The sequence below is a fragment of the Doryrhamphus excisus genome, chromosome 7 (assembly GCF_030265055.1).
Source record: "Doryrhamphus excisus isolate RoL2022-K1 chromosome 7, RoL_Dexc_1.0, whole genome shotgun sequence".
Lineage (NCBI taxonomy): Eukaryota > Metazoa > Chordata > Actinopteri > Syngnathiformes > Syngnathidae > Doryrhamphus > Doryrhamphus excisus.
Window position 1 is genome coordinate 5,543,968 of NC_080472.1, and position 17,791 is coordinate 5,561,758.

General features: G+C 38.4%; 1 protein-coding gene across 2 annotated transcripts in view; it reads left to right on the plus strand.

Moving 5' to 3' along the window:
• Positions 1 to 124: 124 nt before the first annotated feature.
• Positions 125 to 17,791, plus strand: part of arnt2 (aryl-hydrocarbon receptor nuclear translocator 2) — a 48,796-nt gene continuing 31,129 nt past the window's right edge. Inside the window, exons 1-6 of one of the 2 annotated variants that reach the window (XM_058078311.1) lie at positions 125 to 2,009; positions 4,017 to 4,198; positions 10,479 to 10,590; positions 13,393 to 13,440; positions 15,318 to 15,365; positions 16,963 to 17,176. In XM_058078311.1, coding sequence (XP_057934294.1) covers positions 4,168 to 4,198; positions 10,479 to 10,590; positions 13,393 to 13,440; positions 15,318 to 15,365; positions 16,963 to 17,176 — 453 coding nt within the window. In that variant the 5' untranslated portion in view covers positions 125 to 2,009; positions 4,017 to 4,167. The remainder of the gene's footprint in view (positions 2,010 to 4,016; positions 4,199 to 10,478; positions 10,591 to 13,392; positions 13,441 to 15,317; positions 15,366 to 16,962; positions 17,177 to 17,791) is intronic. The other variant, XM_058078312.1, reaches the window with a different exon arrangement.

A 17,791-nucleotide genomic window follows, 5' to 3' on the forward strand; every position in this document is an offset into this window, starting at 1 on the left:
TCTGATCATTCCTTTGGAAGATATTCGTTTATTTATACAATACATGATTATTATTTTCTTGTTTACTGATGAGTTTTGGGCAAACCTGGATGGTCCCCATGGCTGGATGAGTGGATGGTTGGTGAATGGCCACCATGACTTAACATCTGGGATGTCAGCAAGTCATTTTTGGTTCTGATTCAAACCCCTTGATGGTCCCTGAAGTGTGAAAATGATCTTAGCAAAGTATACTGAGGGTCAAAAGAAAATTTGAGACCATATTTTTCAACTTAATTTTTAGTTTGAAGCCCTAAGCTGGATTTTTAAAATCATTTGTTTTGGATATTGGCATACAGAAACAAAAATCAATTCAAAGAAAAATTTCAAAACAACAATTAACAAAAAGAAAATGGCACCTGCCAAAGACAAAATCACAACAAATGAGGCATTACTGAAGGGCAAACAACTCTTATCAGCGTGGTCCTTGTCCTCCTTGCTAATATTCTGACCCAAAGTAGACATGCTTCAATTTGTGTGTGTCAGTAAACACAAACGGGACACAAGTGGCCCCACCGGCCCCTGGGCTAGACTTTGGACTCACTAGTTTTATAGATCGGTACATGACAGTAGCATGTTTTTATTCACGGATTCATCAGCAGTTTGACAAACGATGTCAAAGGTATCGTGCTGGAGTTATATGTAGGTTATCACATGGTTTGTCTGGTATCAGGCCAGGTATCATGCCCCCAAGTGTCAGTATCACCCCGAGACCGCTGATACTGACACTTGGGGGCATGATCCTGGGCCTGATAACAGACAAACCATGTGATGATCTTATTATCACATTCTATTTAATCATGAGCTTATTATCACGTACTATTTAATCAAAAGACCATTTTGTTTCCAGAAAATGTTCCGTTTATTACATGTATTATATCTAAACAGTGTAAACACAATAATTGCAAAAATATTTCAACAATAATATTTTATCAACAGTCTTATCTTATCAATGTCTGACAATTAAAGTTCCATTAATCAAGTTTGGGTTTTTTGGTGACTGGAGAAGCACTAGGAATATTTATAGTGTGTGTTCACGCTTGTGCGCTGTTCTCTGATTGTTTCACGGGCACGATACCAAAGCAGCGCGCTCTGAGTGGACAGCTACAGGGGCTGATACTGGACATGGTTAAACTCTATATTTTATCAGTATCACTGCCCTGGGCTTTGACACAGTATCATTTCGGCCTTTTCCTGTATCATTCATGGGCGGTTTCTAAGGTACAGGGACAATTAATACTGTAGTATGTGATAATGAATGGTATTCCACTGTAATTGTAGTGAATGTTGGCACATAACTGTAATGTAAGTTTGTGTATCGGGACACGTTTTTTACAAAAATGAGCAACACTGACTCTTGTATGTGAAAAGGCTGAAGGAGACAGTAAAGCGGAGGTGAAAGAGTGAAAGCAGTCAGAGTTCAGCTATCAAGGTAAATTCAATCTGTTTGACATTCTCCGAGTGTTGAGGCATCCTCATTACCATAATGTGGTGTATCTACCTTCATCATGACCTTTAAAACCCTGCGGACTCGTCAATGTAACCTTGACTTCAACCCACGACTAGATATTTTTATCTCTGTACAATTTAGCCGGTTTTGTCACACTGAGAGTTGGTGAATTGTGAACGGTTTCCTGGTGGATGAGCACTGAAAGGCCTTCGGTAGGACCTCATTGAATGGGAAATCGAACACAATGTGAGCTACCAGTTCCAGTCTTTTCTTTAATTCTTCTTTGTCGACTTGTTGCAGTCCATGTACAGTGGGGAAAATAAGTATTTGATCTTTGACCAAACGCCAGACCACATGTTTCCATGGAACGAACAAATGAGCCCTGTCCCTTTAAGAAAGTACTCCTAATTTCAACTCATTATGTGGATTAAACACACCTGTCACACAAACATGCTTGCATTCAAACCTCTGCAACACCATGGGCAAGACCAAAGAGCTGTCAAAGGACCTCAGGGACATACATGTAAGATTGTAAAGAATTTTAAGAAGAAGAATATGGGTGGTGAGCCTATTGGAGGGGGGTAGCCATGTTGCCTCGATCTGTGTTTGAATCTCCACTTGTGTGGATGTGTGGAGTTTGCATGTTAACTGCTTTAAAATGGGTTTAATGGGTTTGATTTACTAAAACAATTGAGTAACATCTACTCAAAATAGTTGAGTTTTACAATATTTGACTATACTTAAAACAGTCCAGGGTGTACCCTTGCCCAAAGACAGCTGGGATAGCCTCCAGCATACACGCGACCCTAGAGAGGATAAGCGGCATAGTAAATGGATAGATGGATGTCTATACTTAAAAGTATGAGTTCACTTAACGTAATCAAAATATCTAGTTTCAGACAAATTATTTTGTACAACCACTTATAATAATAAAACATTGCCCCAAGAATTTCCACCTAAGCAAAATAAAGTGGAAAAGACACTTTAAGACACTGCACGGCGGATGAGTGGTTAGCACGCAGACCTCACAGCTAGGAGACCTGAGTTCAATCCCACCCTCGGCCATCTCTGTGTGGAGTTTGCGTGTTCACCCCGTGCATGCGTGGGTTTTCTCCGGGTACTCCGGTTTCCTCCCACATTCCAAAAACATGCTAGGTTAATTGGCGACTCCAAATTGTCCATAGGTGTGAGTGTGAATGGTTGTTTGTCTATATGTGCCCTGTGATTGGCTGGCCGAAAACCAGCATCCCGGCGACCCTTGTGAGGATAAGTGGTAGAAAATGAATGAAAAGAAAGGGGTAGTCGTTCTTTTAGAGTTGGGACTAGTGGTGGGCAAAACCGTTCATGTTGATCATTCCGGTTCACTCATTAAAAAGATCCGTTCATTTTGGTAAATTCAGTCAATTGGTCGTTAGCCTATGATCTCCCCTGGTGGTGTGTCGTTCATGAACGAACGGGTCAAAAGAACTAGTTTCAATTCATGACCGACTGTCTGTCATGAATGAACGGCCGGCAAGTGTCGATCAATCTCTCGGTCTCGGTCTTTCAGTCAGCTAGCCCCACCCACCCACAGAGCGAGGCGCTAGAATAAGACAGGCAAGCACGCAGATAGTACTGCCCTGCAAAAGAAACAGTGAACTGACCCAGCCAATCAAAAAAAAAAGCATTTGCAACTGAACGGGTATTTTAGGGTCGGTGACCTTGTTCATTCCGTTTACAAAAAATAACTAGTTCTTTTGACCCGTTCGTTCATGAGTGACACACCACTAGTTTGGACACCATGATATCAATTTTGATAGATGGAGCACATAGCATATGATATCTCAACACAGTATAAACAAAACATGGAATGTGGGCTAAAACTTTACAAATAATTTGGTTGTCTATTTGCGCTCCGCAACCATGCCATAAAATTGTTCTTTTTGTTAGTCGGTTTATATACAGTTGTGTAAATAGAACACTGCTGGTGTGCATTGTTAGCCCCCACATGCTAGCTCTTTCTGAGCTATTTTTATGGATGATGGGCAAAGTTCCCCCCAAAAGTGCAGTTTCCTTTTAAATTATCATTTATTTATTTCATTTATATGCATCTTGAATTGTTTTCTGAATGTAAAACTACATAAAGTGTTTTGGGCTTTCTGGAATGATTGGATTTACATGACTTCTTATGGAAACGAATGAGTTAATTTCGGTTAGTCGGACTATGGAATGAATGAATGACGCTAACCAAGGCTCACTGTAATTTGGATTATTTTATGTATGTAGTTATGTTAATATATATATGTATAAACAACTAGAAAAGCCTAATTAAGCTTGTCTAAAATGTTTACATATAATCTGTGTCGTGTATTGTTTTATGTGTAACAATGTTTTCATTGTCCCTGATAAACAAATACAATGATGCTTTTAGTGTGTTTCATAATCATTTATTCAGGTTGGACATCTCGCGGTGTTTGCTTTCACGATATATTGCGTTAAATGTGCATTTTCCACACAATGAATCAGTATTCGCGTCATCATCATCCATCAGGGAGGTTGGTGCTTGTTAGCGGATGAGAGGCGGATCTAGCGAAGCTAGCGTGCCAAGCCTGCGGTGTTTGGAGGCTGTGTGGCCGGACTGTGTGCTCCTTCTTCTGCGTCATCCACACCGCTGACGCCGCTTCTTCTCCCCGACCACCATCATGGCGACTCCCGCCGCCGTCAATCCGTCGGGTAAGTCGGCACAGCTTTGTGTTTTGTGCTATGTTTGATCGCGTTTTGTCGTGTTTTGTAGTATGTTTGATCGTGTTTTCTGACGATAGTTGAATAATGACCGTGTTGTTGTGGAGACTATGGAGGACGAAGGAGGCTCGAAGCCGCCGCCAGGCCGCCGAAGCCTGGCTGCAGCATCCATCCCTTCCCCCCACAGAAACACTCCTTTTCTTCAAATTTCAACGAATATTTCGATCAAAAAGCCTTCCTAAAGGTGTCATTCCAATGAACTCTTTGTCGTCGTGTAGCTTTGTGTTCGTGGTAAGACGCTCTCCTCATTGGTTTCATCTCTTAGGGACACAAAGATTATTTTGCATATTCTACTTGTTCGCATTTCTTGGCTGTTGTATTTTCTACAGTAGTCCTACGTGTAAATACATACACTTTATAACAAATATACTTAAAACATTCCTGCCTGCTGATGATAAAATATATAAAAATATGTTTAATGGTTGAAAGTTACACGATGGACACAACATAAACTAAACCACTGGTGTCCAATGTGTGGCCTGGGGGCTAGTTTTATATTGATCCCAAAATATAAACAAACATTTCAAGGGATTAATGTCACTATGTAAGTACAGTTTAAGCCATAAGCATTCAGATCTATTTAAAGTGAAATGATGGAGGTTATAGCACATAGGCATTAGTGATGTTTTTGGGTAGAATACTACTAATTCATCTGAAAGATAGTATATGTTTACATTCTTCATGCTTGTAGCACAAATGTACTTTAAATCGAATAAAGAAGATTTATTGATTGGAAATCACAAACATTCTTTTTAGCCTAGCATTTGTGGCCTTGTTAAAATGTAGGGAAATCATTAAGAAGTAAAGACTGATTTATGCTTCTGTGTCGTCAAGCCATGCTCTTTCCCACAGGACCACAATCTATCTGTGGTGTTGAGTTTGGGGTGACTAGATGACTTCATCATCCAATTTGTTTTTAAACCTTAAGAGAATATGTAATTATTGACTTGCATTTGTTGGTTTCATTTTGTGCATAAGCCCGAGAGGTGCATATTCATATTGATGTTGATTTGAACAATAACTTACCTGTTATATCACTATATATCAAGGGGGAGTTGCCGCTTGCGTGCCCAACATAACCTTGCAGGCACTTTGTAAATAACAGTTAAAGTTCTGTTGTACTTATTGTTATTCACATACACTCGTGGTTCATTTTTGCTCTGTGCTCTGTGTTGTATAGCTAGTGGTTGACTATTGCTTGCAAACTGAAGCAAGCAAGCTGAAGTGCCTCCCAACTGCAGAGTTACGATGCCATCGACTGTATGGAATTGCTTCACAAGCCGCACACACAACTCTATTATATTTTGTTTGAGAACGAGACTGTATTGTTAGGTGGTGGTCCACAACTAAATAGTAGCAGGCCACCATATATAAAACAATGTGTGGGGAAACACTGCATTGTGTGCATGGAAAGATAGTGTTGTTGTTTTAGTCATGCCCATATTCTGTTAACATACCAAAAAGTTTGACATTCCCTCATTTGAGCTGACCTGTGTGCTTGATCTCTCATTTGCTAAGCCAACAACTGTAATAATGAAATATACTACAATATCATAGACCAGTGGTTCCCAAAGTGGGGTACCGGGGTACATCAATTACCATAGGGGGTAACAAGTGCACCTGAACACCTCACAGTGTGAGGAGACCGCAGCAGAAAGGAGACAGGCAAGTTGTTCCTTGATCTGTGTGCATATCCACAAATAAGTGGAAAACGAGGCTTTATTGATGGTTTTATGTATTTTTGTATTTTAGATAGTATTAAGAAGGGAGTAGTGGTTCTTTTAGAGTTGGGACTCCATGGAATTATTTATTCCAAGTCAGATAATAGACACTTGCAAACTCGCAAACTGCTATCCATGCTGCTCCAGCTTTTTCTAAAATGGTGCATTCAGGTGCATTACATAACTCCTCCGACACAAGTTGCCACTGCATTCAGAGACACTTGTAAACCACAGCAAACGCACCCACACATGTACACGCAGCCCAAAATAGGTGATATTTCCAAAACCAACCACTTGTTGCTCATACAACAATAAGGTAATGTTGGAAAATATTCTACTTCTAACAGACGTCAATGTTAAACATATTTTGGACATATATATATTTTGGCACTGCTTTATTATCATTGTTAAACTTTCCCCTTCAATTTGCTATGAAATGGATATGGAGACTTAAACCAAAAAGTGAAGCTTAAATTAAGTCCATTCAAATGAAATGGATTGAAAGGGAAGGATGCCAACATCAGAGTGAAATAAAAGATATGTAGGGTGATAACTTACCTATTTATCAGTGCTTATGTCAAATTTTATCCTAATGTCACCATGCAAAATACACCTTTTTGACCTGGAATTGGTATAAAATGAATGAACCAATGAATTACCTTCAGTATTTCAAGTTAATTAACATAATAATGTCTAAACCACCAACTTTCTTCTACAGTAATGCCTTTTTTATCGCAGTTAATTGGTTCTCAGTAAATGCCGCCACACTTTGGATTTTTGCAAAACAGTATTACTTAATACAGCGTATGGATATGTATGGTTTCTCAGGGGTGCCCATTATGGAGAAGGTAGTGTTAGTTCGGTGTCACCTGCATCATAACTGTCACTCGAAGAACAGATATCGGCAGGTATTCACGAATAATGCAATTTTCATTGTTATTTTTCAGATTATGGATAAATAACTCAGCAGAAAGACGCCTGTATCCATCACAAAAGTTATCTGTTCACTTGTAGCGGTTACTTGTATAGAAAAAAAAAATTAATTGTTTTATGGCTGCGCTTTGCGCCATGAACTCGATATTCAAAATGTATTTCTTCCAAGTCCGTTTGTTAAACTGCTATTTCATGAAGTATTGAAAAATGTGCCCTTTGCTGAAAGCTTTTTAATATACTGCCTTAACTGTGGCTGCATTTCCATTTGCATAATCCTTTTTAATCTCCGGTATACAGTATCTTTAATGTTGTATAGCAAATGCTAACTGGACATAATTCATAAATGCTACCTAGCTATTTTCACTGAGATATTACTCAGTTTATGTACACAACTATTGAGGAATTATGTGTAATTATCTTTGCCATATTGACTGAATTGTGAATTACTTAATTATATGTACAATGTACACACATACTCTTATTTATAAACAAGTGTATAGTGGATGGTAGATCTTCCGATATATACCGATCCCATAAATGAAGTGTAAATGTTTAAATGTATCCACAACTCTTTTTTGGGGTATTTCACAATGCATTTATTTCTAGTCTTCTCACATTAACTGAAAACCTGACTGAAAAGCAGGTTTGCCCGCCTCTGCTGGGCCCTTCCAGCCGCATCTGCTGCCTTCTGAACTGCAGATGCAGCCAATCCCTTCTTCTGTGCCCTCGGCAACCCGGAGAGGAGACACAAAATGCGGGCACTCGTCCATCAGCTTGGCACCACTGTTGAAATCAGCGCGCACAACGCCCATTTCGAGCACGGCACACACACTCACCCGTCATCGTACACGAGAGCTGTGAACTCTAGTGAAAGACCAGCAGAAAGGACCACAGGTGGAAATGTCAGCATAAGAAAATGAAGCGGTATAAGTGTCTTCTAACGAGCCAATGAGCTTCTTGGAGCGCCTATCTGAAAACAGGTCAACCATGTTCTCCCTTTGTTACGTCATTGTGGATGCAAATGAATATAGAATTAAAGTAACCGTCAGGATGGTGATTTGCACACGAGCTACGTATGTGCAATCACACCTATGCGGTGTTGGATGGATGCCACATAATGGAAGGGTACAAAAGAGAAAGCTTATATATTGGTATGGCATGGAAACTGGCTTCTGACGATGACATATGTTGCGTTGTCATTCCCATTCAGATGCGTGCATTTGTCGGGTGATGACGCCCAGTTAGACCTAAGTAACGCTTAATGCTGCTGCTGTTGCTGCCGTCGCCTTGACAAAGTTAGTTGGTTAGATCCAAGATCAGTCTAGAGCCAAGATCAGCTGTGCCGTTCCCCCTTGCACAGCAGTATAGTGAGGTGCAGTGACTTCAGAGCAGGAACGCTGTGTCACTGGAGGATTATCTCCATCTGGCCATCACCCAGATCCAATTGGTGTAAGAGCATGTGACACGTGACATGTGAAATGATCTAATGAGGGTTGCGTGCTTTGCAGGAACAAAGACCATTTCAGGGCTTCAGTGTGGATGTGTCCAAATCTGTCAAATAACAAGGATCAGTGTGTCCCCTACTATTATATTCAATGGGTGCCCTCTTTCCCAAGAATCAGCAAAAATGGAAAACTCAGCAGTAAATTTACAAGAATAAAGTCAAAATATAAAAAAAGTTGTTTTCTAAGAAGAAAAGGTACATTTTTATGAGAGTAACGTAATATTACCAGGAAAAAGTAACATTTTAGTAGCATGAAGTTGACACATTAAATATATATTAAATATTTTATTATCGTATATTTTTATAATCGTAATATGAATTTGGAAAATTAGGTTGCAGAAAAAATTTGAATGAAGTAAAAATATGATGGGAATAAAGTCGGGATTATCATAGTTTAAAAAAATTAGCAAGAAGCAAAATTAAATAGGGAAAAATAGCTGTTTTTGAAGACAAAAAAGTTGTATTTTAACGAGCAATAAAGTCGCAATTTACGGCTACTGAAATAATGTCATTTTAGTAGAATAGAGTTTAAATATACGTATATATATATATATATATATATATATATATATATATATATATATATAATTTATTCATTTTAAAGTTGTAATATAATGACAAAGAAACTAAACAAAATAAAGTAATAATATTACGAGAAGAGACTTTTCTGATATTTTTTTTCAAGAGAAGGCGAACAATTTATGTAATTTATAATATGAAATTTATATAATTTATAAGTGAACAAAGACCGAAGTTAATACTAGTGATGCACTTTTTCACCTATCACAAAGAACTGGAATATACAAAAAAATATCCAAAAAAACAAAGCTAATTTTCCTGTGGGAAATCATTCCGGCCCACAGAACTGTTTGAAAAACAGCATTGGCCTTATCGATTCAAGTGGTTAGACTGATCTGAGTAAGTAAGCGATTCCTCCGATATAAACTACTGTGGCGTTTGGATTTGAAATAAATATTGTATAGAACACAGCATTCAAAAGCATTCCTAGTAAGGGTGCCGGACTCAGACCAAAAGACCAAATAATTAAACAGTATGTGACTAAAAACAGCAATACTATAACTACTACACCCTGTCTTTACAAAGTAACATAAAAGTGGTCATTTTAACTAAAGCAATGAATGCATGCAAATGCACAATCTGCCCATTCCACACATGCAAACTCTTCCTGGTTACACATCTCACGCATTATAATGTTTTTGTGTTGATAAAAAAAAATTGTAGCTTTTGCCCAGACATTGAAAGAATGACATGAGGTATGTACACAAATCTAACAATACTGGATGTGACTGTCTTGAAGGCTTGCACTCCTGGCAAAGTGAAAGACGAAGGGTGCCCGTTTGGAATAATGGCAGCAGTGTTTTGTGGCTTTTCCTGCCAGGAAATGGAGAGCCTTCTGTTGTTGGTCTCTAACCTATGAAAGAAGAAAAGATGGCTGCAGACCCAATGATCTCGGTTATTGTGTTTCTACTAGTATGTGTCTGTGGAATAAAAGACAACAAGGGAATACACATCATAATGAAATGTCAACTGTGCTACTTTATGCATTGCACTTGGCAGAATGATTAACAGAGTGGATCGTGATAGGACGGGATGATGAGTCAGGGGAGTGAGAGAATCACAGGTAAATAGATAAGTGTGGAGGGCTATTTGGCATACAGATGATGCTCATATTGCCAATGTTCAACGGCACGTTGACACGTAAGTGGACTTGTGGCCTGCCAGTTGGTTCTTCACTGGCTTCAGAACTGAATGAATAGGGAATGTGTGTGGACATTATAACATCAGTTGTGTATCTGCTGTTCTGTGATGCTTCAGGCTAGAGTATATAGGTCTGTGTAAATCAATGCAATATGGTGTTTTACTGATGAAAACTCTATGTTTACATCTAAGTTGGGTATAGAATTATCCCAAAATGACACCGAAAGGAGCGGTTTGCTGCCCACAGATGTTTCGATTTTGCTTGAATGTAAATATAATTTCATGTGTCGCTAGTGTGATGATAAATGCATAATGTTTGTGTTGTGATCTGCAGAGATGGCCAACGAGCTGCCTGGGACAGTCGCGATGCCGGGTGCAGTTGGGTCGGGTCCAGTAAGGATGGGAGGTGCCATGCCAGGCAGAGGAGGAAAGAGAAGATCAGGAGGGTGAGTGTCGTTTCTGTCGATGAAGGACCCTGAAAGAACATCCGGGCATCCTCAGATCACATATGACCAAATAATTACTACAACCTGCTTTGCTACCTCAAAATTAATTTTTTTTTTTTTTACCAGTAGTCAATATTACAGTAGAAGATGTTACATTCTGTAACTTCAATCAAAAACTTGACAAAATGAACACAATATGAAAACCGACTGTAAGAAATACCAAAATATTTGATTAAAACCTACCTTGGTTCTTCGGAAACAAACCCCCACTTTGCTTTGTACCGAAGCCTTGTCCTCTTGGAGCTTCTGTAACACAATCCCTGGGATTACTATAATGACATGTATATCACTGGAAAGTTAGAATTATTTTGAAATGCACAAATAGTTGAAGACTTATGGTAGTTTAGAAATGGCATCGCCACTTCTTGTTAAAGGGCTTTATTGTACAGTCATGGAGTCCTCTTAAGACGGTATATTTATATGCGTTTCTTTTCAAATAATGATTAGCAAGGCGTTTGGGACCATAACCGGCTTTGACATGGAAATGTCATTTTCCGACCAGGCTTTAACGTGATGATTCCATAAATAAATCACAGTGGGCTGCTTTAAAATGTTCGTATGTGTACAGATCAGTACTTGTTATTATAATCCCCAGTGGCCAATGCAGCACATTTAACCCATGCATGAGAATCGCAACCTACACAAACAATCCAAACGTGGATCATAAACATGACACCTGGGCATCGGGGACTGGTCCTGCCTTGTTTGATTTCAGTTCCGTGCATGTACGATGCAGGTCCATCCATAGACACAGGATGGTTCTCTCCGGTGTGCTGTAGCGTAAAGCTGTCTGCTTGATCATGCATAAGCACTGTTATGACAGGAGGGCCTCCAAGTGAAGGAGGGGATGGTTAGCGTGTGCCCCGTTGAAATCAACCAATCAGAGGATGGAAAAAATCCTTATTGTAGGCCAACTGGCCGTGTCAGGCTAATGGTGTGTATGTGATATGGGCCAGCACCCCCGATTCTAAAGGCCCTGGGCAGATTACGTTGATACGATCTGAAATCTGATTGGACAAGAAAATTTAACATACACTACTGGAAGCAGTACAGCCAAGTTACATGCTGAGTAAATGAAGATAATAGACTGTTGGGAATATATGAGTACAATTTCATGGAACATGGAATTGTAGTTGTAAATGTAGGTCAGTGTTTCCGTTTTTATGCTAGTAGAGAAGGCTTTGCAGGGGCTGATCGCACACCACTGGAGTACATGATGCTTTCTTTCATGTCAGACCTTTTGAAAATGAGTAACTAGAAGAGTCTGATTACTCGTTAACTACAGCGATAAACTCTCTACGTTGGCAAAACTGAGCCTTCCTGCTACATGTTTTTATTCTCTGGTAGGCCAGGTGCATTAAAGTGTCACATAAGTCTCAAGTCTTTTATTTAAGATTTGCAAATCCAAGTCAAGGCCGAAGTCACAGAGGTTTGAAATTTAACAATGGGACAATCAACAAATACAATGACTACATTTTGAATTGTTTTATTGTGGAAAATAATATCACATATAAGGATTTTAGTCAGTGCACATAAATGTAATCCACACGTTTGTTGTTCTTAAACCTGATTGGACGTTAATATATGCTTTGATGAGGCAGATTGCAAGAGAAAATATGACATAATCACGTTAGTTGAATAATTTCAATGGGAACACATTTTACACAACACTTTCACTGAAAAGTGTTTTGAAGTCTTAAGTCCGAGTCAGATCCCAAGTCAATAGCCACGTTTACATGAGGAGTTTTTCTCTTTCCGAATGACCTTTCCGAAAGCAATGGTATACATGGAAAGGAATATTCCAATGGCGTGTCTACATGCGGCGCTATAATCAACCAGAATAGTCAATGGGGCATGCCCAGTAAAGCGTTAACACCAACATCACGTGATACCGACTTCCTCCAGTTTTTCTTTCACTTATTGGAATAACTCTGTATTGCCAGTTTTTCCTTCGTCCAGTCTTGAAATTTAGTTTGAATCAAAAACAAACTTTCCGCAGCAGTCCAGTGCCGATTGCTCACCTCCATTTTTTTAAATGGAAGAACGTCTGGAGCTGCGTGTTACGTCATATCTCAGCATTTGCTGAAAGAACGCACCCGGGAACAGGAAAAGATAAAGTTCAATCTTGCTAATATTTTATAATTAAGCTCGGCACATGTTTTATATAGATATGTATTTTCTTTTTGAATAAAAGTGGACTTATGAATGGCGTATAGAAGGGTTTAGATTCTGTTCCACAGATGGCGCTAATGCACACCAAAGCTGCTTGCCAACCGCCAATAAACAACAGAAGAAGAAAAACTCCACGAAGAAGAACGCAGTTTGACAACTTTCCGTTTGAGCGGGTACAAGATACCTCAATCGGATTGGGGAAAGGAATATTCCACCCCTGGGAATCCCATTATATATTCATTCGAATTGGCACTTTTCTTTCGGAATGAGGTGTATACAAAGGTTACATTCTTTCTGTTTGAGCAAATAACCCGAATGGAATTGGAATATTTGGGTCCATCTATACGTGGCTATTGATTCAAAGTCAAAGTAGCGTTGCAAGTCCTGATTATATTGTCAAGTCGAGTCCAAAGTCATCAAAATTGTGACTCAAGTGATAAGAAATGTACACCACTTATTGTTGTTTATATTTTAAATTAAATATATTATTAAATACACTATATGTATACACACTATATTCACTCAATGGACATTACAAAAACTAAAATGTTTGCTGTGGTTGTTTCTCAGAATGGACTTTGATGACGAGGACGGAGAGGGACCAAGCAAATTTTCAAGGTGAGCACAAAGGAAGCTGATGTCCTTCAAAGATATGGCACTTCCTATTTGAGGGTATCTGTGGGTACGGTTAGATTATTGGTACAGTGTAAATATTACTATATAAAACTATCGTGGTCCTTCTGTGTCGGGACCTTTTGTGTAGCTATAAAGTCATCTAATCTCAGGTTGATCTGAAGTATTTTTATTTTTGGTGGCTTAATATCAGCACCTTGAAGTTGACATGTGCCTCTACAGATACCCTCATGTCGGTAAACTGGCTTGTGATCACTTCATAAATCACTTTTCTTTGACGTCACATCAGAACTCAGGGATCATCTTTTATTTTTGCTTCAAACATCTCAACTGTCTGTTGGGTTTATATACGTTTCCTATGGTTTTATATACGTTTTCTATGTCATTACAATCCTAGAGGATGAACCTTCTGTGCGGTTCCTATTAAGGCTATGCCCATTCCAACACGGATATTTGAAAAAGGAATAGTTTTCTATTTTGTTTTTTTAGTGGGAGACTTATTAGACTTAAACTACATTTTTGGTGTGAAAATGTGTGTTTTTGGAAGCATCCGTGTTCCCCTGGACATGGTTTAAGTTACATGAAGATGTTGCTGATCCCAAGAGGAACTGAACGTTTAGTGTTGACAGTTGCATGACACATACGGAAGCTTGTGAAACGCCTGCTGAGACCTTGAAGTGGATGAATGCTGCCGCCCTGTCAGTGAGAGTATCAGTCACTCATGTCTGGAGACTTTGATAGAAAAGGAGGTGGAGGTGACGCGTGCATCGTGTTTTTTTATATGCTGTGGTAAGGGTTGATGGATCCACGTCATGATGCAACACACCTTTGACAGATCTTCGTCCAAGTTTTTTCCAGCGAGGGCCAGTACTGAAAAACGAAAGGATGCAAGGGCCACTTTGATATTTTTTAAAGCAACATGTATATTTAAAATAAAAACTTAATCTCAGCAATGTGTTAAAAGTTGAAAAGTGTATAATTAATATGAACTTCGCTCTTTGCTTTTTCCCACCATTTTGTTTTCCAAGTTTTTAATTTTCCAAATATTTAAACTTTCTGAAATAATGATTAAGTGTATTCCCACAATAGTTTTACTTTATTCCTGTAATATTGTAGCTTAAAAACTTCAACTTGACCTCAACTAAACTGATTATTTTTTTTCTTGTAATATTTTTCTGTTAATATTTTGACTTAATTCTTGTAAAATTCCAGCAGTTTTTTGTTGTTTTTTTTTTTTTTTTTTTTTACTTCTGGTTGTTTTTAATTTTCCAAATATTTCAACTTTCGTTTTCGGGCAATTTTGGCTTTATTCTTGTAAGTATAAATAAATAAAATTCACTATATTATGTTATTTCTCATTCCATCTGGTGTTAAATATTTATTATTTTAACAAATTTAATACATTACAATTGATCTCTTGTCATCTGGCACTTATATAATATTAAAAAAATATATAAATTGAATGTGTTAAATGACTTCTGGTCAACTGGTGCTTTTATAAAAATCTATTTTAAATGCAGTATATCAGTAAATGCAGTTAAATGCATTCAACGACTTCTCTATATAAGAAAGTAAATGATCTTGATTATTTGATATTACCTTGAAGATGCAAATATGATGCAAATATGAGTTGAATTGTGTGTGGATTTGTATTTTATTATTAGTGGAACAAACAACTTTTTTCATTGCACCCATTGCACCAGTCATGAGCATCTTTTTTTTTTTTTTTTTAAACCACTGCTAATTCCACCATGTTTATTCACATCTCACTTTCTTCTCCCATGCACAAAAATACCTCAAAGATTTTTCCCTAGCAACAGCACACACTGAAATTAATTGTATGTTTTTTTCTCTTCTTGTAGGTATGATGATGATCAGATACCTGGTGGGGATAAGGAGAGATACGCCAGGTAGGCCAAGATAGCTGAAGCCAAAGAGGATATTGAGGATGTACACCCTGCAGTTTAACCCTGCCCTGAAGTCAAACTAAACAACCAACGAGTCAGGATTTTATTCCTGGGTGTCCCTTTTTGACAAACATCTGAATAGAGTTCTTCATTCAAACATACAGGAAGTACAAATGTGTACCAAATGGCCAATACAGGTACCGTGGAAGCATGATGATGTCATTTTAAACTTGAATATTGTTATATTATTATTATCATTATTATTGTGTATATTTCTTTGGTATCTTAGATAATCTTTTAGAAAAACAGACTATGTTCTTGAGATCATTCTACCATTTGTTTTGAAGTTCTTTCTGGAAAAACATATTCACTAAATATATAATAATACAGAATATTTACGTTAAGTGTGTATCAGTGAAAACCCTAGCCCTAATCTGTCTCAAAAATGTAACAAAAAAATATCAAAATAACTCGACTCCTGAAATGCAAACAATACAGAAATACCTTGCAATGTAGCGCTTCAAATTTTGTGACCTGACTCTATCACGGCCTATTAGTCAAAAATACGCACATTTAAGGTCATGTTATGTATTGTCCACACTGGTCAGTAATGTTGGGTGTGAGACACAAGCACCAGACTTGATCATCGGTACAACAGGCTTTGCAGGTTTGAATGATATCACAACAAACGCTACAGTTACAGTCGTAACCCACGGCAACTTAAACTCAAGTCTGAACCCCTCAGCCCTAATTGACCTACACTCAGCTCTGCTAGCATCGGTGCACATTTAGCAACACATGCAGAGCACAAGTCTTAAATGGCTTTTTTCTCTTAATATGTCTGCTATATTGGGTAATTAGAGTGGAAAGGTGACTATATGAGTGTTATTTCATGTCTAGAGAGCTCTAATCATGTTTTAAAAAATGTATTTTGAGCAAGAGTTCTCAGTGGTCTCAACCCGGGACCCACATTTTCCAAAGTCACAACACACTTTTATTTGTCATTTTTATTTTTTAAAGCTTTGTATGATTTTTTTTATTGTCCATGTCATGTTTTGAAACATTAAATCACATAATTACATGTCTAAAGTAGGTTTTAGAAGAATTTATTAGGTTATTTTTCAATGAAATAACAAAGAACATAACTGCATGTATACAAATAATCCATATATTAAAATGAATGGGAAAAATTGGACTAAATAAGACAAGAAGATATTTTCATACAAAAAATAGTAATTAAAAAACAGTCAGACATTGGTTGGATATTATTTTTAATGAAAAAAATAAATAAAACACACACCGATTCAGAAAGTTGTAAACAGGTTTTCAATTGTCAAACTACGAAAATATTTTATTCATAAATAAGCAATCTGACTCTGCGGCAATTCACCTATCACAGTTGAGTCTTGAACTAATTAACCGCCATTAATAAGGGATTCCTGTAATACTTAGTTGAGCCAAACAAAGAAATATTCATGAATAACCTGTGCTTCATGTTAGGGATAGGGGGTTAGATTCTGTCTCTCCGTTAAAATAAAACTGGAATAAAGATGATACTCCAGCCTTGCCGCCTTTTGTAACGTTTTTTTCTCTGTTTCAGAGAAAACCACAGTGAGATCGAACGACGCCGACGCAATAAAATGACCCAGTACATCACCGAGCTGTCAGACATGGTCCCCACCTGCAGTGCACTGGCCCGTAAACCAGACAAGTTGACCATTCTGCGCATGGCAGTGTCTCATATGAAGTCAATGCGTGGTACCGGAAACACGTCTACGGATGGAGCCTATAAGCCCTCCTTTCTCACTGAACAGGTACTTTTGCCACAAGCAAGTATTACAGTATGGTGTTTGGACCACCAATGCTATATGCTTCATACATCATCTTTTAGAGGAAACAACCTGAAAAACATTTATTCATTCATTCATTTTCTACCGCTCACAAGAGTCACGGCGGTGCTGGAGCCTATTCCAGCTGTCTTCGGGTGAGAGGCGGGGTACACCCTGGACTGGTGGCCAGCCAATCACAGGGCACATATAGACAAACAACCATTCACACTCACATTCATACCTATGGACAATTTGGAGTCGCCAATGAACCTAGCATGTTTTGGAATGTGGGAGGAAACAGGAGTACCCGGAGAAAACCCACGGGGAGAACATGCAAACAGAGATGGCCGAGGGTGGAATCGAACTCGGGTCTCCTAGCTGTGTGGCCTGCGCGCTAACCACTTGTCCACTGTGCAGCCCTAATAGACTATTGTCAAGCACAAAACATTTATTCATTCATTTTCTACCACTTATCCTCTAAAGGGTCGCAGGCGTGCTGGAGCCTATCCCAGCTGTCTTCGAGCGAGAGGTGGGGTACACCTTCTCATCACCATTACAAAGCTCTCCACAATCTGATGGCTGAGGGTCGAATCAAACTCG